Source organism: Carcharodon carcharias, chromosome 3 (genome assembly GCF_017639515.1).
Source record: "Carcharodon carcharias isolate sCarCar2 chromosome 3, sCarCar2.pri, whole genome shotgun sequence".
NCBI lineage: Eukaryota > Metazoa > Chordata > Chondrichthyes > Lamniformes > Lamnidae > Carcharodon > Carcharodon carcharias.
In genome coordinates, this window is record NC_054469.1 from 47719965 (window position 1) to 47745391 (window position 25427).

The 25427-nt window shown below is 46.4% G+C and overlaps 1 protein-coding gene across 1 annotated transcript in view; it reads right to left on the reverse strand.

Annotated features, from left to right (window-relative positions):
* LOC121275990 (integrin beta-1-like) overlaps window positions 1-25427 on the reverse strand; it is a 94684-nt gene that overhangs the window by 67488 nt on the left and 1769 nt on the right. The window contains exons 2-3 of the mRNA XM_041183934.1: window positions 24611-24696; window positions 3958-4174 (exon numbers count right to left, since the gene is read on the reverse strand). Coding sequence (XP_041039868.1) covers window positions 3958-4174; window positions 24611-24696 — 303 coding nt within the window. The remainder of the gene's footprint in view (window positions 1-3957; window positions 4175-24610; window positions 24697-25427) is intronic.

The window sequence follows — 25427 nt, forward strand, 5'->3', positions numbered from 1 at the left end:
TACAGCAAGTAATTAGGAAAGCAAATGGAAAGTTGGCCTTTATTGCAAGGATGTGGAATATAAAAGCTGAGAAGTCTTCCCACAAATGTACAGCCTATTGGGGAGGCCTTACCTAAAGTACTATGTTCAGTTTTGGTCTCCTTATTTTTGGAGGGATTTACTTGCATTGGAAGCAGTTCAGGGAAGGTTTCCTAGGCTGGGATGAAGGGGTTGTCTTATGAGGAAAGGTTGAGTATCTTGTGCTTATACTAATTGGAATTTAGAAGAATGAGAGGTGATTTTTATTGAAACATAAAAGATTCTGAGGGGGCTTGACAGGGTAGATGCTGTGAGGATGTTTCCCCTTCTGGGGGTATGTAGAACTAGGAGGTGCAGTTTGTAAATAAGGAGTCTCCCATTTAAGATTGGGATGAGGAGGAATTTCTTCTCTCAGATGGTCATTAGCCTTTGGAATACTCTTCTACAGAGAGCAGTGGAGGCTGGATAATTGAATATATTCAAGGCTGAGTTGCACAAATTTTTGATTTACAAGGAAGTCAAGGGCTATTGGGGATGGATGTGAAAGTGGAGTTAAGGCCACAATCAGATTAGCCATGATCTCATCGAATGACAGGGTAGTCAAGATGGGCCGAATGGCCTAATCCTGCTCCTTTTTCTTATGACCTTATTATGATCTGTGCTGACTATGGGCAGATAGTTAGTCTGCCAGTCTCACAGGGAAGTATTAGGAAAGTCAGGTTTTATAAATGATTATACTTTAAACTGTCTATTTAATTCCAAGCTAAAATGGAGTTGGGGGTCTCAAGGGTTGCTAATTAGCAATTCTACCTGTATACAAGGTCTGTTTGATTCATATTGCCATGGAGATGAACTCTGGGAAGGGAGAAGTACATATGAGGCCATTGTAGGATTCTTAACTGTTTTCTTAAGAAATCACTGAACCTAACAGACAGATCAGTCTGCAAGAATCTGAGAGAGATCAAGGCAGCTAGTCCCCATTGTTCACTATGCAGAATAGAGCTGGGAGCTCCCGCTAAGATTGGAGAGACCAAATTTGTGGGGATTTAAACAAGGCCTTTGGCTAGAGGGAGGAATCTCCAGCCTAACCCTCACCATGAAAGCTATTTCAAGGATTTGAAGTTATCCAGCACAAAAAGGAAAAAGGAATAAATCCATCGGGAGTGAGAATAGCTTTGGACCAATTCCTGGAGAATGATGTATGCACTAAAGGGACAGAGTAAAGTATAAGCATGGAAGGGGATTCTTGGTCATTTAAAAAATTAAATGGGATTATTTTCCTGTATTTTGGAGTATAAGTTGCCTACTGAATAGTGCTTAGACTATTGATGTTGCTTTTAGTTTGTTTATTACAGTAAAAGTCTTTAAAATTTAAATCTTGTCATATAATCCTTCTAGTCAGTCACTGGAAATTCAAGTCTCTAAAGGGATCATAACACTGGGTTGGTGTCAGCTTTCAGCAGTGTGACTTCAGAAAATTGTGCCACATTTCAGTAATCAGTAACTTAGAAAGATATCAGAGGAGCCCAGTAAACTCTATCAAACCAGCTTCTTCCAAAGAAGTGTGTTATCATACCACATGAAAAATGATTGTCAACCATCTCAGCTTCTGTCAGCCTTTCCTTTCTTTTTATGAAGTAATAATTCTGATTAATTTACTAAATTTGAATTATTTTACCAGCTATCTATCTGTGAATGGCTTCTAGTTCTTGACACGTTTTGATTCCAATAGGGAAGATATGTCAAAATTTCTCTCGTTTGTTAACTCTGTCATTGTTCTATTGTTTTAAATTGAGAAACTGAGGTGACCAATAACACTGAATGTAAATTGTGGCTGAAAGGAATTGGAGATAGGATGAGATAAATGGAGGTGGTTACGAGATGCCCTCAAGGTCGGGAGGAGGAAGGGCAAACTTAGACAGATAAAGAGTGTCACAATCTTAAAGTCCTAGGAAACAATGAGCTAGGGTAGAAGAAGATACATTGAATTTTGGTTTCAACAAACGGAGAATGTAGAGGAGAAACAGTGTGCAAGATGGCAGATTGGTAGCAGATAAAGAAAAAAGAGATGCAATGTGGTAGTATTGATAAAAAAAAGAGATAAGAAAGGTTGTCGATCCACTCATCCCCTTACTTCCTGAGGAGGGGCATTGAAGGCTGGAGTTAAGTGAAGGAATGCCTCTCCGATTAAAGCTTCTTCATCTTTCCTGGGAGAGACTGAAGAAAAGTACCACAACAGCTTCCCAGAGACAGAGGTGATATTTGATTCATGGGCAGATGTGGGCTTCATAAAAAGGCAGGAACTGTTGAAGACATATTTTAAATAAAATTGGGCATCACACTTCACGGAGGCAGCTTTACAATTCTTTGAATTAACTTGGTAATGATATAAGGGCCACGCAATTAGATCTACAAAGCAATTTAAACAACTGGCCAAGTTCGCATCTCAGAAATTCTAAAGGTTATAATCACAGAAAATTTGATCATCCCCTATGATACTGTCCAGTATTAACTCCACTAGATATTTTTAACATCTTTCCGAGGGCATCTTATTTGCATGGAACTGATGGGAACATTATTTGGTATCCACCTGACCCATGTGGCCGGACTCCTCAGCCAGCACCCCACCCCCTCTAATCCTGTCCCTTATAATTACATAAGAACATAAGTAATAGGAACAGGAGTAGACCATGTGGCCCCTCAAGCCTGCTCCGCCACTCAATAAGATCACTGCTGATCTTCTTGTATTTCGATTTCCACATTCCCATCTACCCCCCGATAACCTTTGATTCCCTTGACTAACAAGAATCTATCTACTTCTGCCTTAAAAGTATTCAATGACTCCATCTCCACCACCTTCTGAGGCAGAGAGATCGAAAGTCACACAACCCTCTGAGAGAAAAAAATTCTCCTCATCTCTGTCCTAAAAGGGCGACCCCTAATTTTAAAACAGTGCCCCCTAGTTCTGGGCTCACCCACAAGAGGTAACTTCCTTTCGACGTCCACCTTGTCAAGGCCGTTCAGGATCTTGTATACTTCAATCAAATCACCCCTCACTCTTCTAAACTCCAGTGGAAACAAGCCCAGTCTGTCCAACCTTTCCTCATAAGATAATCCACTCATTCCAGTAACAATCTAGTAAATCTCCTCTGAACTGCCACCAATGAATTTATATCCTTCATTAAATAAGGAGACCAAAGCTGCACACAATATTCAAGATAAGGTCTCACCAATGCCCTGTATAACTGAAGCATAGCATCCTTACTTTTATATTCAATCCCTTTCTTAATAAAGGATAGTATTCCATTAGCCTTTTTAATCACTTGCTGTACCTGCATACTAACTTATTGTGACTCATGTACTAGAACACCTAGATCCCTCTGCACTTCAGAATTATGCAGCAATTCTTCCTATCCCTGGGGTCCAAGGGTCCCTCACATAAGCCCTTGTGGAATTTGCCTCACCTTATTGGCCATACCAGCTTCTCACCGTTGAGCCCAAATAAGGCTCATCACATGCCTCATAAAGGCAAATGGAAAATCCCACCCAAAAATGACAGCTGACATCCCTTTCTTATCCAATGGGATTCCATGTGCCTCCCACCAGAGTTACAGCAGGAGACTGGCGGAAAGCCTGATGAATTTTATGATCCATTACATAGCAGCAGATTTACAAGAAATATTGAAAACCTGGAATAAAAACATAAAATGCTAGAAATCAGTGCCTATAATGAAAGAAAAGGATTAGAACCTTGAGTAAAATTCATCACCAGAAACATACTTAACTGCTTTCTTTAAAGAAAATGGCTGTTTGTATATATAAGGAGCAGAACAGTTGATTTTGAATAGATAATGATGACATTTCAGTAACAGACAACAGTTTTTGATTAGTTTAATTTAATTGGGAGCTTTTTCCGGGCTTTATCATAATTTGATGTACCTGATCGCAATTTCAGAGTAATTTTCTGCGGTCGAATTTGTGTGAGGTCTTCCAGATTTATCTTCTTCCCGCTTGCAAAGTCAGTCAGATTCCTATCGCTTTCTACTCTCAAGGAACCTTTGGGATTTTCAATATCTTCCATTCCACATCCTCTCTTTTTTAAAGATTTTATATTATCACAGCGTGTCCATGTTAATTCTCCCTTCCTCAAGAATTCCTATAAAAAAGGACAAACTTGTAAGTTCATGTGCTTCAACAGCAGTAAAGCTCATAGGGAATTTCTTTCAGAAACATAGAATTTTATAGCACAGAAGGAGGCCATTCTGCCCATCCTGTTTGTGCCAGTTTTTAATGACAGCAATCCAAAACTAATCGCATGATAAATCTCTCTCCCTATAGCCATGCACCTTCCTCTGACTCAATCATTTATGTAATTTTCCTTGAAAAGACACTCTCTGCTGTAACTAGTTCCTAAAGCAGAGCGGAGAATTCCATGGCCTCAGTGGGGCAATTTTTTGATCACCTCCCTGGTCCAACAACCAGCTCCTGGCTGAGATGCAGGTAGGAGAAACATTTCCAAAGATACTAGGTGGGTAAGGCCTCTTGCTGACAGCCCTCCTGCTTCTCCCTCTGCTAGTAGCTCGTCTTTTCTCCTGTCCCTGCTGCACTCCCCCTGACACTGCAGTCCAACGGGAACTGCGGCAATAGTCCCCATGACTGGGAGCAAGTCGTGTACTTAGAGGTCTTTCAGTGGCAACTCAAGGCTTCCCTTTGTCCAGCAGCACTCGTTGCAGACCTTACCATTTTTCTGAACTCTTTCAACAACCCAATATTTCCACAAACTCTGCAGGACCCAGTCAATGAGGTTTCGCCAAAACGGCAAAGGCCGCTTGGCCTTTATGCCTGTCCACCGACCGAACAGTTGGACGAGCAGTGAAAAATTCCAATCAATTAGTTGATTAAAGGCCTTAATGGGTCGCTTGTCGGTGGGCGCCCGCTAACCGCAATATCACGCGAGTGCACGATGACATCAGGACTCTCACCTGACATCGTCACGCATCATTTTACACTCGAGCATGTCGAGCAAAAAATTACAGCCCAATAGTAATAAGTCCACCCAGACTTCAGAGATTTTTTTTAGAAAACTAAATTAAACATTTATTAACAAAAGAAAAGATTTTAAGCACATACATAGGTCTACAAATTACTACTATAATAACTCCTAGATCCCCTAATTAATCTAGATCCCAGTTATACTCCCGTTAAGGCAACGGTTAAAAAAAAGTAGATTTAAATGGATCCAGGCAAATCACCACAAGACCCAGGACAGTAGGATTCAAAGAGGCTTTTCCCAGCTTCGGTTTCTGTAGACAGCAGCTTAATGTGCAAACATTGTAGGCTTTTCAGACTTCTGGTAGATCTTACAATGCCTTCCCTGACACATAGACTCAATCCTTTATACATATTTCTCCCTTTAATGCAAATTCCATTGTCCTCATATGTTTCTGGAACTTTACCTTTCTCATAATTTATTTTCTTGGTGCTAACATTATTGGTAACCTTTGGGAAAAATAAACACACTGCTTGGCCGAACTTCTCTGGCTAGGTGTAACATTCTGCCATCTCTTTGAAATTCAAACTACCCTGATTTATCTAAAAATGCAAATTCTCATCACCACTTTCTAAAGCTTCACCCATGTTTACTAATTGAGCAGAAGTTTCCCTGAATTGCACTAAGTGCAGTAGCAGGCAGGTAAAATGGAATCCTACCCGCTGATGAAAATGGCAGGTTTTCATTCCGTATCATCCCGAAACCACCTCATTATTTATGCACTCCAGCAAAACACACCCTTTCGATGGCGAGCAGGCTCTCATATGCCCGCCCGCCTGCCATCACCCCGCTGTTGCATCACGCCAGCCACCATCTTTAAAAGGCAGTCACCAGCAAAGTGCTCATCGCTGCCAACTCACGACCGCTGCTCGGGAGACATGGCTAGCAAAGGAAAAAAGGCTGCAGCCCCCTGCATCAAGGACAGGTCCCTTGAGCGACTGCTGGATGCCATGGAGGCCCGCTGGGATATGCTCTACTGCCGCTCTGGCCACAGGATGGGCAGCAAAGTCACCAACCTGGCTTGGGAGGCGGTGGCAGTGGTGGTCAGCGCAAGTGCCCCACAGAGGAGGACAGCCACCCAGTGCCGCAAAAGGATGAATAACCTCCTCCATTCCACCAGGATAAGTCACTCTTTTCATCACTCTCAACTCACACACTCACGAACCCATCACACACCCACATGGCCCTCACTCACGGCCAGTGCAAGGGACATCACCATTCACTCTTTCACACACACTGTCATTGTCCTCATCCCATCCATGGGACCACTCACCACCCACACAGGCCAGGCATGCTTATTATCTGGCACAGCAAGCATCCTAATACACTTTCCCTATCTATATCCATGCAGGAAAAACTGGCACACAACAGGAGGGAAAGGCTGCAGACAGGTGGAGTGATGCCAGAGATCAAGGTCCTGAGAGAACTCGAAAACAGAGCCATCCAGCTGGTTTTCAATGACCGGGACTGGTCCTGTACTGACGGTGAGGTTGACGCTGCTCTACCAAGTGAGGATCCAGCAGTACAACATCCATCAGACAAACTTGCCATGATTGATGTCTCCTCTTTCACAGGCCACTGCTATGCACTAATTATCTCTCCTTGCTTTCACAGGCACATCTACCAAACAACTGACAGAGTCCACAACCCAGGGCTTCCAATCAAGCTCTGAAGAAACCTCTGAAGAGGAATCTGAAGGCACCCTCATTGATGTATCGTCACAGCGCTCACCCACACCCTCCACCAGTGCAGAGACATACACCTTGGTGGGACCTAGCTTTAGAGTAGCCCCGGGATCAGAATCTGATGAGCACATCGTACTGTCTGATCCACAGCAGGTGGAGGCAGGGACTTCCCAGGTCCCGGCACCCGGAGGACTGCTGGAGGCCAGAAATTGCTGAGCCCGAGTCAGGTGACAAGCCTCTGGGTTCAGTCATGTCACAGTTGTTGGATCTGCAAAGGCAAACTCAGAAGCATCAGGAAGGTATGTCCTCAGATTGCAAGGCACGATGGAGGAGTCCGTCCACCTTCAGGCTGAGGTGATAGCGCCGATTTTACAACACACCGAGGTCAATACTGGCAGGATGGCGGCCACCATGGAGACCTTGGTCCAGGATGTCACTCCTGTACTGCTGCACTGGCTTAACTCCATCGCAGATGCCATAGTTGGCCTCCAACAGTGTGTACACGAGAGGGGTGCTGGGAAGCTCGATCTCACACCAGCTACCCCTTCCGCTCATGGAGTCAGCCGGGGCCCTCGGACACCCATAGGGAGGAGGATCAGCAGGTGAACGCTCCGGGGCCATCCACTCAGGTGACTCTGGGAGTGACCAGCCCATCTGGATCCCCTCTTCCTGTGACCTCCACAGCTCCAGTTCCACAGCCCACGAAGGTGCCACTATCACACAGCAGGACCCCGAAAGCAGGCCGGGGTCCTCCAGGTTTCGGCCCTCTAGAGTATGCCTGCCAAAGCAATCACAGACAGAGCGTCACAGTCAGCAGGCTGTCTTCGTCTCTGCTGTGGATGTCCGGGGAGCACCAAGATGTAGTGGCAGGGTTAGGAAAGTTAGGTAAAAGTAGTTGCAGAGCCTGGCCACAGGTGTTTATCACTTGTACATACTGTTCACTATTGTCAATAAACTCTTAGGAATGCCTCCCTGCCTGTGGCTCCTTGTTCTGATGAGCAGTGTTCTTGTCACTCAGATTTGAGACCTTTCTGAACGAGATAAAAGGCAGGTGTCTCAGTCCAGGGCCTCTTCCCTGTGTTCTATGCAGCCTTCAGACCACAGTGATGGTCCAGCCTCACACTCCCTGGAAATATTATTGATGCCTGCACCTCAGCATTGCTGGTCATTGCTGCCAGAATGTAATGGGCAGGCACCACAGAGTTCTCGCATTTTGTCTGTGTGCTCTCAGCAGCTTTAAGGTGGGGCTGGCCCCCATAACACCAGCATCTGTAACCTGTGATGCTGTGCTCCAGCTCCTGAATGGCTGAGGTGCTGAAGGTGGACCCAGCATCAGATGCATCTAAAGTTTCATGGCTGTGTCTCTGAGATGGCCCTGATCATGGACCGTAAGCGAGCTGCCCTCGGCCAGATAGGAGTCAGAAATTTTCAGAGGTTATGTGAAGATCTATAGAGTGTCCTCGCTCCATGTTGTCATCATCCTCCTGCGATCGAGCAACTGTTAGGGCCTCCACTGCATCTCCATGACAGGAGCATTCTCACAGAGGGTATTGGCGCCGCCATAAGCCAGACTGGATTCAAACTTTCACAACTGCGATGTGAGGATCTATGGGGACACCTCACTACATATCGCCATCATCCTCCACAAATCTGGCAGCTATGAGGACCACCCAAGCATGCCTGCCTTGACTAGACAGTACGAGAGCCTCATCCCCATCATCATCACTACCAAGGACCCCCTCACCCTCATCCCCGTCAGCGTCCTCCTCATCGGAGGAGACATGCAGCTCCTCAATCTCCTCCTCAGCCAGCTCCTCACCCCGTTGCAGGTTGTAAAGGCACAGCAGACAATGATGACACCCTTTGCGGACTGTATTGCAGGGCTCCATCAGACCGGTCCAGGCACAGGAACCGCATCTTCAGCATCCTGATGGTCTGCTCCACCAAGTTGTGTGTTACTGCATGATTCTCATTATAGCATCGCTCTGCTGCAGTCTGAAGCCGCCGCATGGGTGTCATCAACTACGGCCTCTGCAGGTAGCCCTTGTCCCCAAGGAGCCAAACCGTAGCCTCTGTCAACCCTGGAACACTGCAGGAATCTGGCCAACAGGCATACAACTAGGTCACCAGGATCCATGATCCTTACGTGGCCCTCCTGCAGCATGAAAGAGAGAAAGACGTGGTTATCATGGCTGTACTTAGCACCTTTCCGGTCCCTGTGTGACCGCCCCTTAATGCTTCCTGGGGAGTGGTGGTCACCACTCAGATAGCCAGAGATGAGTGCGTTGCATGGCTGCCCTGTCAACATGGCCAGCATTGGCGAGGCGATTGTACAACATATTCAGTCCAACAGCTCCGCTGTCCAATAAAGTGGTGGCAAACTTGAAGTCTGTGCTAGGGGAGTGGCTGGCGGGGTGGTGGGAGGGGTAAGGTATGGAGTGCTTGGTGGCCCTTTGGTGCCTCCGCGTTACTTACATGGGTGGGCAGGCTAGGAGCCCGACCCCAATCATATCACTGTGGCTGTGCCTGATCTGTCTCAGTTGCAGAGGCATGGTCAGTTTATACAGGTGTCCCTAAAGCGTGGCCACTTCCCTCACTTACCCTCCCCCCCATCTCGATTGCCTGATCGTAGGATGCAGTGCCAGGGCAGCACCTAATCCCCCTGCCCACCACTAACAATGGTCACTTCCGAGGCTGGCCAGCACTTGCCCCTAGACACATCCCTCCCTCAGCAATCACCTCTAAGGCTGGCCCATCACTTGTCCTGGGACACCACCCCCCACCTCAGCAGTCACCTCCGGCACCAGGCATCAGTTGCCGTTGCCCCCCTGAGGCCTGTAAACAATAGGCGAGCCACAATGAATGCTGCTCCTCACTCACCTCAGTTCCCCCAAAGTGAAGGCTGCCAAGTGCACGTCACCTCTGTGCTGTTGTGAAATGTGTCAGCATGCTTTCCCGCTGACGTGGATGGACAGTACGGTGGGGTTCCAAGAGCCTGGCAGGATGGCCTTTTAATTATATGCTGATGTATTACAGTTAGCTCCCCGCTGACCAATGATGGGAAATGTGGCCCTCTGTCAGCGGGCTGAGCAGACGATCGCGACCTGCCTTCATGCTGTCGTGAAGCAGGTTGCACCATGTTTTCTGCACAGCCGCCTATCACGTCCACTGCTAGCGGGCTCAGAAAGTTCCATCTCCAGTTTCTTTTGATGAGTCAAGTTCTCCAGACCAGCAGTCTCCAACTCAATTAAATCCCACACACACACACGCACAGAAACTAACCTACTTTTGCGATAAATCACAATAATATTACTAGAATTATTACACTTTCGTGACAATATATATTATTTGTAATAAGGGCACAAGGATCACAATGCATGGTTAACACACACCCATTGATTGCAATGCAGGCAGCATGCCAACTTGGTTGTGCTTAGATATTTGAATGACCTCTGCGTCCAGCCAGCACTAACCATTGCCGTTCATTGGCTGGACACATCAGCAGTGGGTGAATCACCAGCATCGCTTAAAGCTGGCTTCTTAAAAGGGAGGTGCGCTGTGGCTGGAGCAGGTACTGGGAGTTGTCCTGCCAAAGAATCTGACCTGGGAAAGAGTTAGGAATGGCACAATAGGGGTGAGAGCATGCTCCAAGGTTTTCAGGTGCTGCAGTGGAGCCCTTGATGGAAGAAGTAACAAGATGTCCTATATCCATACAGCAGCAGGAGCAGCAGGCACATGGTCAAGAAGCAATGGGAACAGATAGCCATGGAGGTCAATGCCAGCAGCCAAGCCCCAAGGACCTTGGATACCAGGAGGGAAGGAGTTCAATGAGCTTACAACAGTGGTCAAGGTCAGTGAATGCATCTTCAAATGTTATATCCTGCCAACTGCACCATTAGCCTCAGCCATTGCTCAAATCACCACAACCCAATCACCCACCTGTCAACAATTTCTATCAGTCAGACCCCATTCATTTGCTTCACCTTACCCTCACACACTTAGCACAGTTTAAAGCCTTACACGTATAGCACACACTACCAGCTATTCAATCATAAGCAGATTGCCACACGAACTGACCCACTTCCCTATCTCTTGCAGTACAAGATGGCACACAACTGGAGACAGCAGGAGCTAACCAGACAGGGGAACAAGTGTGCCTGGTTTTCTTGGCCCCCATGATGAGGCAGTGCTGACCATTATTGGAATGGCAATTGCCGAAGCTGTGGTCAGCATCGGGGCTGGAACCAGTGAAGATGATGTTATCCAATACCTATTCCTCCCTCTCAATTCCACTTCCCCCTCATCCCACATTCTCTTCTGATTTACAAGCTGCAGATGGTATCAGGATGCAGCTCTTACTTTCTTCCCCTCCCCTTTTACCTTACTCTTGTCCTTTTCCCTTTCAGGTACCCAGAAGCTGCAGTTTGGCCAGGCAGTGCAGGAACACCAGGTAGTCATGATGAAAAAACACCAAACTTGATTTCACCCAAGTTTGATAAGTTGACTTTTGTGAGCAATATGACATGATTTTCTTTATAAATTTGGTCCAGAGATGCTGGCCCCCTAATTGAACCTGAAGCATCACGAACACCCCCCACCCCTCCCAACATCCTTAATAAGGCAGCAAACATAGAGACGGCCAATGAGGAGATTGTCTCCTGGAGGATTGTGCTGCCGGTCTCACTGTCACAAGAGTGGACTCATGACTTCTTCACTTAGCCCAACTTAAGCCAGCTCCACCACACTTCCACTATCAGAGCAGGCCAGTAATTTCATAGCCACTGTGCGTTTCCTACCTCAGCTTATTTGACCTTAAAGGAAGCTCCTAGCTGATCACAGTAACAACTGACCTTACAGACAGCAATCACTGATCTCACTCGTCCTGTTTAAAATGAGTTTGAATTAAATTGCTGAAAAATGTGCAAGTGCTAACTTTCTGAGCAGCTGTTACTAACTAACTGGAGTCCCTTAGGTACAATGGGACATGTTCAGGCTACAAGCAACAAGGTTGTGTATTAAAGCAAGAAAAAAAGAGTTTGCAGAACGTGACAACGCATTGCCTGCATCAAACAGTGACAATGAAGGTGAATTGTCTCATCCCAGACCAATTAAGCCAGGATCGCCCCAGCTAATTTTGAGAACATCAAGAGGTGTTCAGGAGTGATTTTCTCCTGATAGTAAAAGTGCTGGAGACTCCTAGGTGGCCAAGGTGGTCATGAAGTCTTGAGCTGAAACACCAGTTTAGCCCACCTTTAGTGAAAGACACCATCTTGATAAAGGAGTTGAAGCGAGTGCTAGGAGTATCTGCCCGGAGGGTTATTAAGACTCAGCCTATGGCTGACAATGAAATTGCCTGCTAAAAGAAACTGCATGATATTTTGGTGGCCAGAGCTGCAGTTAATGACCTTTCGTCATAGCGACCAGCTGAACAGGATTAAAGATGTCATTGCTGAGCATCTCGGGCATAACTTAAATCCAGAATCCAGTGGAAATTGAAACAGAAAATACTGGAAATACTCAGCAGGTCAGGCAGCATGTATGCAGAGCTGACATTTTGAGCAATGTTCTTTCTTTGAAACTGGAAAAGTTTGAGACTTAAGAGGTTTTTAAGCAAGTACAGAAGCAGGTCTAGGAGGGAGGGGAGGATAGATATGAAGGCGTATAATAGGATGGAAGACAGAAGAGATTAAAGGGCAAAAGGAATGATGGTGCAAGGTAAAAGTAATGTAACAAAAGATGAGTCTAAAGGAGATGTAAATAGCATCAGCAGAATCCTTACCAACAGCGTCGTTCTAGAAAATTGGGTGCAGTGGTTATGATCTCAATGACCATCTCCAACAAGAGAGAACCAAACCATCACCTTCAATGGCATTACCATTGCTGAATCCCCCACTATCAACATCCAGGGGTTACCATTGGCCAAACCCTGAACTGAACTAGCTATATAAATACTGTGGCTACAAGAGCAAATCAGAGGCTAGGAATCCTGCTGCGAGTAACTCACCTCCTGACACCCCAAAGCCTGTCCACAATTTACAAGGTACTAGTCAGAAGTGTGATGGAATGTTCTCCACTTGCTTAAATGAATGCAGCTCCAACAACACTAAAGAAGCTTGACATCATCCAGGACAAAGCAGCACTCTTGATTGCCACCCCATCCACAAACATTCACTCCTTCCACCACCAACACACAGCGGCAGCAGTGTGTACCATCCATAGGAGGCATTTCAAGAACTCACCGAGTCTCCTTAGACGGCACCTTCTAAGCCCACAACCACTACCATCTAGAAGGACAAGGGCAGCAGACACATTGGAACACTACCACCTGGAAGTTCCCCTCCAAACCATCCTGACTTGGTAATATATCACCTTCACTGTCGCTGGGTCAAAATCCTGGAACTCCCTCCTTAACAGCACTGTGGGTGCATCTACACCACATGGACTGCAGCAGTTCAAGAAGGCAGCATTCTCAAAGGCAATTAGGGATGGGCAATAAATGCTGGCCCAGCTAGTGAATCCCATATGAATGAATAAAAATAAGTTGTACCATTGGACAGGGCAATAATCATGAAATTATTGGAGATTGTAACAAAGGCAATGTATGAATTGTGGGCGACTTTAGTCTTCATATATTCTGGGGCAATCAAATTGACCAGAGTGGTCTAGAAGATGAGTTTGTAGAATTTTTTTGTGACAGATTTTTGGAGCAACATGTTGTAGAATCGACTAGGGATAAAGCTATCTTACATCTGGTATTGTTTACTGAAGAAGGGTTAGTTGTGAATGTCATAGTTAAAAATCCACTGGGAAATAGTGATCATTATACCCTCAAATTCCATGCTAAGTTTGAAAGTGACATGCTCCAATCACAAACAAGAATATTAAGTTTAAACAAAGCCAATTACATAGGTGTGAGGGAAGGACTGGCTAAGGTTAATTGGGTAAATAGACTAAAAGATACGGAAGTAAATGAACAGTGGGAATAATTTAAGGAAACAATTCAAAATCTTCAGCAAAAATACATTCCATTGAAAAATAAAACCCCAGTAAGAAAAAGCCATCCATGACTCACTTAGGAAGTAAAGGTTTTAGATTTTTAAAATTAGAAATTAAGGTTTCTAGGTTAAAAGAAGTAGCTTGCAATGTTGCAAAGTCTGAGGATTGGGAATGTTTTTGAAACCAGCAAACGACCACCAAAAAATTGATTAAAAGGGAAAATATAGAATATGAGAGTAAACTAGCCCCAAATATAAAAACAGATTGTAAGAGCTTATATAAGTATATAAAAAGGAAGAGAGCAGCTAAAGTAAAGTAAAAGTAAAGTTGGCCCCTTAGATGCAGAGGCAGGATAAATTATCATGGGGAATGAGGAAATAGCAAAAGCATTAAACAAACAGTTTTTGTGACTGTCTTCAAGTGGAAAACACATGTTCCACACCAGAAATAGACAGTAATTTAGGGGCCAAAAAGAGTGAGGAAATTAATATCAGCAGAGAAAAAGTATTGTTGAAACTTAAGGAACTAAAATCCAACAAATTGCCGGGACCTGATGGCCTACAGCCTAGGGTTCCAAAATAGATAGCTGCAGAGATAGTGGATGTGCTGGCTATGATTTTCCAAAATTCCTTAGATTCAAGAATAGTCCCATTAGATTGGAGTTGGCAAATGTTACACCACTTTTCAAGAAAAAAGTAGAGAGAAAACAGTGAACTATAGACCAATTTGCCTAACATCAGTTGTTGGGAGAATGCTGGAATCTATTATTAAGGAGGTCTTAACAATGCACTTAAAAAAGCACATAATGATTAGAACAAGTCAATATGGTTTTACTAAAGGTAATTCTGTTTAACAAATTTATTAGTTTTTTGAGGATGAAACAAGTAGGGTAGATAAAGGGGAACCAGTAGATGTAGTTCACCTGGATTTCCAAAAAGCATTTGATAAGGTGCCACACAAAAGGTTAAAATGCAAGGTAAGGGCTATTATTTTATAATTAGCATGGATAGAGGATTAGTTAACGGACAGGGAACAGAGTATGAGCATAAATCGGGCCTTTTCAAGCTGACAGGCAGTGAATTGTGGAGTGCCGCAAGGACCAGTGTTGGGGCCTCAGCTACTTAAAATCTATATTAATGACTTTGATGAAGAGGAAGAGAGTAATGTATCAAAGTTTGCTAATGATACCAAGTTGGGTGGAAAAGTAAGTGTGGGGCGTGCACAGGGAGGCTGCAAAGAGTTATAGACAGGTTAAGTGAGTGGGCAACAAGATGGCAGATGGAGTATAATATAAGGAAGTGTGAAGTTATTCACTTTGTTCGTAAGAATGGGAAAGCAGCATATGTTTTAAAAGGTGTGAAACTTGTAAGCGTTGATGTCCAAAGAGACTTGGGTGTGCTTGTACAAGGAATGCAGAAAGTTAGCATGTAGGTGCAGCAAGCAGTTAGAAAGGCAAGTGGCACTTTGGCTTTTATTGCAAGGGGATTGGAGTTCAAGAATACAGAAGTGTTGTTGCGATTGTACAGGGTTTTGGTGAGACCACATCTAGAATACTGTGTGCAGTTTTGGTCTCCACATTTAGGAAAGGATATACTTTCGTTGGAGGCGGAACGGCGAAGGTTCACTAAATTGGTCCCTGGAATGAGGGTGTTGTACTATGATGAGAGGCCAAGTAGATTGGGTTCACATTCTCTGGAGTTTTGAAGAATGAGAGGCGATCTCATTGAAACCTTCAAAATTCTGAAGGGGCTGGGTAGAGTAGATGCTGGGAGATTGTTTCCATTGCTGGAGCAATCTAAAACACAGGGGCATAGTCTCAGGATAGGGGGCCAATAATTTAGGACTGAGTTGAGGAGAAATTACTTCACTCAAAGGGTTGTGAATATTTGGTATTCTCCACCCAGAGGATTGTGGATACTCTGTCATTAAATAAATTTAAGACTAGGATAGACAGATTTTTGGTCTCTCAGTGAATTAAGAGATATGTGGAGCATGCGGAAAATGGAGCTGAAGTCCAAGATCAGCCATGATCATATTAAAAGCGGAGCAGGCTCAATGGGTCATATGGTCCACTCATGCTCCTATTTCTTGTGTTCTTCTGGATGATAGCCTTTCCCAAGATCCAGCAACCTAGAAGTCGAGGAAGGAAAGAGAAATTTGGAGATGGCCCAGGTGAAGGCAAGGGAAGAGTGGAAATTGGAAGCAAAGTTGATTAAATTTTCCAGTTCAGGGCGAAATGACACCAATACAATCATTAAGATACTGGAGAAACAGGTGTGGGAGGGGACTTGAGAAGGACTGATAAAAGAATGTTGCACATAGCCCCTGAAAAGGCAGTCATATATCTAGGACCCACATGGGTTGCCATAGCACCACCTTTTATTTGAAGAAAGTGAATGGAGTCAAAGGAGAAGTTGTTCAATGTGAGGACAAGTTCAGCCAGGTGGATGTTGGTGGATGTGGATGGGGACTGTCAGGGCCTCTGTTCAGGGGTGAAGTGGAGAGTCCTCAGACTGTCCTGGTGAGGGTGGAGGTGTTGATGGATGACCAGACACAGATTGAGTGATCACTTTGTGTAACACCTCCGTTCAGTCCACAAGCACAACCTCAAGCTTCCAGTTGTCTGCCATTTTAAATCTCTGCCCCACTCCCACTCTGCCCTCTCCATCCTCGGTCTCCTACAATGTTCCAGTGAAGCTCAATGTAAGTTCGAGGAACCATACCTCATCTTTCAGTTAGGCACTTTGCTACTTTCCAGACTTAACATTGAGTTCAACAAATTCACGTCATAACCACTGCCCAAAATTTTTCGGACAGCAGCTGTTAGTAACGATTCTGCTATTGCCATTTACATCTCCTGTGGACTCATCTTATATTTCTACCGTCCCTTTTTTTTCCTTTTTGTCATTTAATCACTTGTCTTCCCCCTCCTCACAGACCTTCCCTTTTGTTCTTTCCTCCCTATCGCAGCATCTCTCTTATTTAAAACTTGCTACATCTCTAACATTTTCCAGTTCTGATCATTGACTTGAAACAAAGCTGTTGCTGTCTCCACAGATGATGCCTAATCTGCTGAGTATTTCTAGCATTTTCTGTTTTTAGTTCAGCCTTTATTGTTCTCTTGCTGTTGAAGATCAACTAAAGACAATGTGTTTGAAGAGGGCTTTTGAGACACACTTGGAGAGTTTCTTGGTCATTTTGTGAAGACATCACCAACCCTCAATCAACATGGTTGATTCCCCGAGAACTTCACCTAAAAAGAGCGCATACCCTGCTACTCTACATTATTGTTGGAATTACCAGGATAAAGAGTGTGCTTCATCATGGGAATCTTGCTAGCGGTCTCTCTTGGGCTGGAAAGGAATGGGAAGAGGACATGAGACCAGGCAGAGCAACATCAGCAGCTGCAAGAGAGAGGGACGGGGTGCGGTGCGGTGGGGTGAGCTGCTTCCCCACTGCAGGTACAGGACATCCCTCCTCCTCTGGACCTCCTGCAATACCACCTCCATGCCACATCTGAGAGGATATGTGCATTTGCACTCGATCCCTGAGCCATCATGAAACGTTCTCTTGTGTGGCAGCTGGTATTCTCCACAATTTCAGTGGAAGCAGATTCATGGAGGCTACACATACTCCAGGAAAATTGCTTCTAATCAGCACTTGAGTACGAAACATGCAGTAATCACTTTAGCACCTCCAGGCACATTTAACGCATGGTTGTCAATGAACCGCAATATTGCATACTAAAACTAGATCCAAGCCTTCCAGGGCAAGATTAACATAGAAGTCCATGGTTGCAAACACCCTTTTAGGGCATGGTACCTGAAGAGAGAGAGAGAGGCCTTATTAGCATAGCACCTATTTAGTGCCTGTTTTCACCCCTTTCTCCAAAATAACCTCCACTTTCTCTAATACCATATTAGAAGGGATAGAAGTGGGTGGCAGGTTTTACTGACAGAGCTAATGGTAAATCGCCTATCATTGGGGACTTGGAGAGATTAGGACAAAATGCTATAGTGGAATGTCAGCCAGCTATGCCTGGATAGGAAGCCGGACCTAACGAAGGGGAACTCGGTCATCTCAAGTATGGAGTTGGTCAGATTTGAAATGCTGGGCGGAATCGTCCATGCCCGTTGGCGTTGGGCGTGTTCAGTGGTGAGAAGGCCAAAAATTGGTTTCACCACATCGTAAAACCAGTTTGCAATCGTCCGCTCCGCCCACTGATGGCAGGCTGTGCTTCCAACTGTCGGACTTCAGGAATCTCATTGTAATACACCTGCATATCATTATAAGCCGAGGACGCCGGAATCGTAACCTTCCCCCCACCCCTCACCCCCATCCCAGTTGGATCATCCGCCGATGCCAGTGTGTTTCACAACAGCATATAAAAGGTGTGCACTTGGTGGGCTGCACTTTGATGGGAACTTGGAAGTGAGTACACAGCAACATTACGGAGGTTGAAGAGCATGGTGAGGGGGAGGGCTGCCCTGGGGTAGAAGGTAGCTCACAAGCACATGTGGGGTTGGGGGTGGGGGGTGGTGGGGTGGGGTGGTGCTGTGGACAAGGGAAGCAGCCACGCATTAGGGAAACCTTGTATAAAGTGACCATTCCTCCGCAGCTGAGACAGTTCAGCCACTGCTACATTGATAATTTGGAGTCAGGCCTGTAGCTTCTCTGCCCACTCAAGCAACGCAGAGGCAACAAAGTGCCACCAAGCGCTCCAGAGCTTTTCACTCCTCGGGCACAGACTGCAAAGTAAATAAGCATTTTAGTGGACTGCAGAACAGTTGGACGACTGGGCACATTGTACAATCTCCTTGCAAAAGCTGGCCGTGGAGCAGTCACTGGTGGAGGCGCTCACAGCCCATTGCAATGTCATCATCCCAGTTTGGACCAGTCCCCCCCATGGTTCAAGCTAACAGTGCAGCCTTGCAGCGCAGGTTTGGAGAATGTCTGCACCTGAGCTGAGAGCACAGCATGCAGTCCAGTGGGAAAAGCTGCTGCCAATTGGTCAGGTGCAGTGGGGTGGAGGTGGGTGGGGTCTCGGTCAGCCACGCAGTGCACAAATCCCTGGCCAGCCAAGCAGTGGCCAACACTCTCCGGGATGCCTTAAGGGGCCTTTAGGGTTGACCAGAACAGGTTCTTAATACATCCATGCTAACCCATATGTCTCTCTCTTTCATCCTGCAGGAGGAGTCCATCAGGACCATGGAGCCTGGTGAACTAGCTGTATGCCTCGTTTCTTACAGAGAACGAAGACGATAGAGAAGAGAGCGACTGAGGCACCTGGCTCCACGGGGTGGGGAGCAGCATCCTCTGGAAGAAGGGGAGGCTGGGTCTCCTGCACACACCACCAAAGAGCCACAGTGAACCATCACTGGTTGCCGCCTAGCTAGACCCAGGGTCAATAGATGCTGCCTTTCATTCCTGCATATGACCGAGAACCAGTGTCGTTGAAGACTGCGCATATCTAGGGAATTGGTTTGTTACATCTGCCAACTACTGCAGGATTTGGTGCCACAGGGATATGGAAGGCATCCACTGCCAGTGGCTGTGAAAGTGACCATGGTGCTCAATTTCTATGCCAGTGGATTCTTTCAGGGCTCCACAAGTGACCTCTGTGGGATCTCACAAGCCTCCACCCACAAATGCATCCATAAGGCCACGGATGCCATCTTCGCGAGGGCACACAACTTTGAGCATTTTGCCCAGGACCAAGAGGGCCAGGACGCAAGAACGATTGGATTCGCCCAGATCTCGGGTTTCCCACAGGTTCAGGGTGCGATTGACTGCACTCACCTGGTGCTCACATCTCGGTTGCAACACGCGGTCAACCGTGTCAACTGCAAGGTCTTCCATTCATTGAATGTTCAGCTGGTGTATGACCACCACAAACACATCCTACAGGTCTACATATGGTTTCCAGGGTGTGTCCACAACTCCTACATTGTCAGTCGATCACAGATCCCTGACATCTTCCACAGCCACAGAAGCTGCAGGGATGGCTCCTCAGGGACATGGGCTACCCACAGAGGCCGTGGCTGATGACACTCGTGCTGCAGCCTCAGACTGCAGCAGAGCGATGGTGTAATGAGGCTCATGCTGCAACTCGCAACTTGGTGGAGCAAACCATCGGGATGCTGAAGATGAGGCTCCAGTGCCTGAACCAGTCTGATGGAGCTCTGCAATACAGTCTACAGAGGGTGTCACGCATCACTGTCGTCTGTAACGCCATTTACAACCTGATGCTGCAACGGGGCGAGAAGCTGGCTGAGGAGGAGATGGAGGAGCTAGAGGTCTCCTCCAATGAGGAGGAAGCCGATGGGAATGAGGGTGAGGAGGCCCTCAAAGGCATGATGACAATGATGAGGGCCTCGCACTGGCCAGTCAAGGCAGACGTGCTCGGGAGGTCCTCGTGGCTGCTAGATTTGTGGGGAATGAAGATGACATGCAGTGAGGAGACACCATAGATCCTCACATTGCCTCTATGAACATTTGACTCCAGTCTGGACATGGCAGTGCAAATATCCTCTGTGATATTGCTCCTTTTATGGAGACGCAGTGCAGGCCCCAATAGTTGTTAGAATCCAGGAGGATGACGATAACATGCTGTGAGGACACTCCATAGATCTTTACATTGCTTCTACGAATATCTGACACCTGTCTGGCCGAGGGCAGCTCGCTTGTGCTCTGTGATCAGGGTCATATCATAGAGGCGCAAACATGAAACTCATATCCTTTGATCGCCTTCAGCACCTGAGCCCTTCAGGAGCACAGCATCACTGGTCACAGATGCTGAAGAGGTGGGGGCTAGCCCCATCTTAAAGGTGCTGAGAGCACACAGAGAAAATGACGGTAATCTGTAATGGCCGCCCACAACATACTGGCAGCAATGACCAGCACTGCTGAGGTGCAGGCATCAGTAAGGTGTCCAGGGAGTGTGTGGCTGGACAATCACTTTGGTCTGAAGGCTGCACAAAGAAGAGGGAAGAGGCCCTGGACTGAGACACCTGCCTTTATCTTGTGCAGAAAATTTTCACATCTGATTGACACAAACACTTCTCATCAGAACAAGGAGCCATAGGCAGGGAGACATTGTTGGGAGTTTATTGAGAACAGTGAACAGTATGTACAAGTGACTAACACCCGTGCCCAGGCTGTGTAACTACATCTTCTTAGCCTTCCTAACCCTGCTGCTATGTCTTCGTGTTCCCTGGCCATCCACAGTGGAGGTGGAGGCAGCCTGCTGACTGCTACGCCCTGTCTGTGATGACCTTGATTGAGGTCCTCTGGAGGGCCTACTTTCAGTGTCCTGCTGTGTGGCAGTGGCACCCTCCTCAGCCTGTGGAGCTGGATTACAGGAATTGGGGATTCCGATGGGCTGGACACTCCCAGAGTCACTTGGGTGGATGGCCCCGGGGGGTGGTGCACCTGCATATCCTCCTCCCTATGGGTGCCCAAGGGCCCCTGGCTGACTCCTTGAGGAGAAGGGGTAGCTGGGGTGAGATCGAGCTGCCCTGCACCCCTCTCGCACACAAATTGTTGGAGGCCAACTACGGCATCAGCGATGGAGTTCAGCCCGCAAAGCAGTGCAGGAGCTATCTCCAAGGTCTCCATGGTGGCTGCCAATCTATCAGCTTTGACTGCGGTGCACTGGCATGCTGGCGCTATCACCTCAAACTGAAGGTGGACGGACTCCTCCATCGTGCCTTGCAATCTGAGGAGTGCAGCGGACATCCCTTCCTGATGTTCCCGAGCTTGCCTTTGTAGCTCCAGTAACTGTGACATGACCGAGTCCAGAGGCTTGTCATCTGACTCGGGCTCAGCAAATTTCTGGCCCCCAGCTGTCCTCCGAGTGCTGGATGCCTGGGAAGTCCTTGCTGCCGCCTACTGCAGATCAGACAGTGCGATGTGCTCACCAGATTGTGATCCCGATGCTACTGTAAAGTTAGGTCCCACCAAGGTGTGTGTCCCTGTGCTGGTGGAGGGTGTGGGTGAGCGCTGCGATGGGACTTCAAGGAGGATGCCTCCAGATTCCTCTTCAGAGGTTTCTTCGGGGCTTGACTGAGAGGCCCTGGGTCATGGACTCTTTTTCCAGATGTATCTGTGGAAGCAAGGAGAGAGAATTAGTACATGGCAGTGGCCTGTGAAACAGGACACATCACTCACAGCATAGTTGTCTGATGGGTGTTGCACTGCTGGATCCTTACTTGTTAGAGCAGCGTCAACTTCACCGTCAGTGCAGGACTGGTCCAGTTAGACGCCGATCAACTGAATGGCTCTGCTTTCAATGTCCATGAGGACCTTGATTTCAGGCATTTCTCCGCCAGTCTGCGATCTCTCCCACTAGCAGTGTGCCAGCTTATCCTGCATAAATAGAGTTGGAGACAATATAAACAGGACATCTGCCAGGCCGGATGATAAGTATGCCTGGCATGTGTGGGTGGTGAGTTTACCCGTGGACGGGATGAGGACAATGAAGGTGTGTGTGAGAGAGTGAATGGTGATGTCCCTTGAACCGGCAATGAGTGAGGGCCCTGTCGATGTGTGATAGGTTTGTGAGTGTAAGAGTTGAGAGTGATGAGAAGAGTGACTTACCCTGGCAGGACGGAGATCATTCATTCTCTTGGGGCACTGGGTGACTGTTGTCTTTTGAAAGGCATTGGCACTGACCACTACTGGCACTGCCTCGCAAGTCAGATTAGTGAGGTTGCTGCCCATCCTGCTGCCAGACCGGGGGTAGCGGACATCACGACGAGCCTCCACTGCGTCCAAAAGGCGCTCGAGAGATGCGTAATTGAACCTAGGGGCTGCAAGTCTTCTCGCCTTTCAGGGCCATGTTTTCTTTGCAGCAGTCGTGGGCTGGGAGCACTGAGAGGTGTGCACACGGCTGGACTTTAAATATGGTGCCCAGCATGCTGAAGCAGCGAGGTGAGGGCAAGGTGGGTGAATGAGAGCCCGCCTGCCATGGAAACTGTGTGTTTCCCAGAAATGCATAATTAATGCGGCAGGTTTGGGACAATACGGCATGAAAAGCTGCCATTACAGCTGGCGGGTAAAACGACCACCGCACTGAGCACAAATCTGGGAGGATTTTGCCCTCTGATTGGGAAGCATTAAGGAAGCCTGTTAATAGTTAGAATCTGGCCTTTTAAAAAGTATTGTCCTTATTCTTGAAGGCAGGGAGAGATAGGGCAGAATTTTCACCTCAGCGGGCAGGCGCATACCCAACCCCCTCAAACGTGGAATGACGCACGTTGCCATCAGGCGAACATCCCAACGTCAATGCGCAGTCGTGCAATAATTCGGTCAGCAGGTGCCCGCGGGAATCGGCAGCACACCTGCCACCAATTAAAAGGCCTGTTAAGGCCATTAAAATCTCAATCAACTTAAATTTTTCACCACCCATCCAATCTGACGGTTGACAGGCAGGCGAGAAGGCCAAGCGGCCTTTGCTTTTTTTTTGGAAACCTCATCCAATGGCAGGATGAGGTTTCCAATATCAAATAAAAATAAAATAAAATTTTTTAAAATTTAATTTATAATGTGTCCCTACTCATGTGACAGAGTCACATGAGGGAACATGTTTTATAACATCTTTAAAGTCTTTATTTGTAATTTTTAAAACTCTTCATCAAGCGCTCACTCGCGCGCTCTCGCGAAGTTCCCCGCTTGCCATCCTCCCCCGTCCGCACACTGCATTTCGCTGCCACTTGCATTTCACGCTGGGCGAGCCTTAATTGGCTGGCCAGGGTGAAATCACGGTCCAGCCCCAATCGCGAGTAGCAGTCGGCTTCCCGGCCGCTCCCCACCCCCCCCAACCCCCTGCTGAGCCCACCTGACAAGGGCAAAGTTCTGCCCATAGTGGCATAATGGTAAAGTTACTGGACTAATCCAGAGGCACAAGCAAATGCTCTGAGGACACAGGTCCAAATCCCACCACAGCAGCCCAGCCACAACATGACTGGCTCCTAACTGCCCTCTGAAATGGCCTAGCAAGCCACTCAATTCAAGGGCAATTAGGGTGGGCCACAAATGCTAGCCTTGTCAGTGACGCCCAAATTGCACGAAAGAATGAAGAAGGAAAAAATAATTCTAAAGTTAGTTGAATCAAGGTGAGATTACATGACATCATGAAAATCAGTCTTTCCATCCACTTGTCTGTAAATATGGCAGCTTTAATGGCTCTTATGTGGCTTTGTCTCACTAAAATGTTTCACTTTGTCTCTGGAAATAATGGAGAATTGTGTGCAAAATGCACAATATCGAATTCAGATCACAAGGGGGTCCTATTGTTGCAGCCCAGCTTATGACATTAGATATTGAGCATTAGAGGCACACTTTTGACTGAAGACTGTTTAGAGGAGTGAGAAGCACCTTTGTACCAGAGGGAATATCTTGTAACGGTACCAATGCTTTCTCAAACTTTGGCAGTCATGAAAAACCCACACAGTCTGATCAAAATACATGCAGCATGTACACTATACACATGGGTATACTGAGAATTCATTTTTAAAAATTATTTCCCTAGATGGACAAGCTGAGAAGAATTGTAACAGTAATTTTACATGCACCTTTATCGCAACCCAAAGTAGCCTTAGTTATCAGTGCCATTATCCAGAATGGCTTACAAGTTGCTCCATATTGTATCTGTACTAATGGGGCTGTTCAAAGGATTTTTTTTAATGTCAGTTTGTAGCAGTGGAACTTAGGACATGTGTTTTACATGCTTCTTGGAAAGCAGCATCATTATCCACTTCCATGGTGTCCTTTATATTGAAAATATTGGGTAGAGGAAGTTCAGACAACAGCGATAAGTGGAACTATTCTATTTTCATCAGCAAAACCATTGTTAACTTACAGCTTTTGTGCACCATCCACAATATTTTCCAGTTTGTATACATTCTTCACATGATTTTGCATTGGCTTTTATACATTCACTGGGATCTGTAATAAGAAACAGAGGACCACTGTAATATGTTTGCAATAATTTATGTTTTTAACTTTACAGGAAAATTTCTCCAAAATTAGCAATTTAAGCCAGATTAAATCAAAACAGTTCCTGTGATTGACTAAAACTACATACAGCCAGGATTGGTTAATACTGGATACGGCCAGGAATGTCTTAAATTGTCCACTAGATGGTAATCTAGCAATGGTAAGCACCTCGGGACCAAAAATCCATGGGTCAGTGATTTACACCAATGTGATCTATGTCAGTGAACCTGCTTGAGTATGCAGTATCAGCCGGAAGAGTACCTCAGTAACATCTATGACGGGTCCTACTGTCACTAGCGGTGCTTCTAAAGGCACCTGCCACCTTCAGGATGTTGAAAATTGTGACGTAGGTGCCTGGGATAGGTGGGCTATAAGGGTCCACCTTTGGAAATCTCCTGACTGTGCCCTCAGTGACCCGTTATGATTCTATTTTGATTTTCCAAATCTTTCTCACTGGGGGCCACACCATGGCTTAGGTTTAGGCCCCTGTGGTGGGACCCACAACCTCCACTGAAAATGTTAATATTCTCAGTATGCTACCAACTTTAGCAGAGGAGAATTAAAGAGTGAAGCTCAAAGAAAAATTTAGGAAAGTTAAAAATAATCTCATTCTCTGACAAACAACTGAGTTTCAATCTTAAAGTGGTTATAGGTTAATGATAAAGTGTGAAAAATATCAT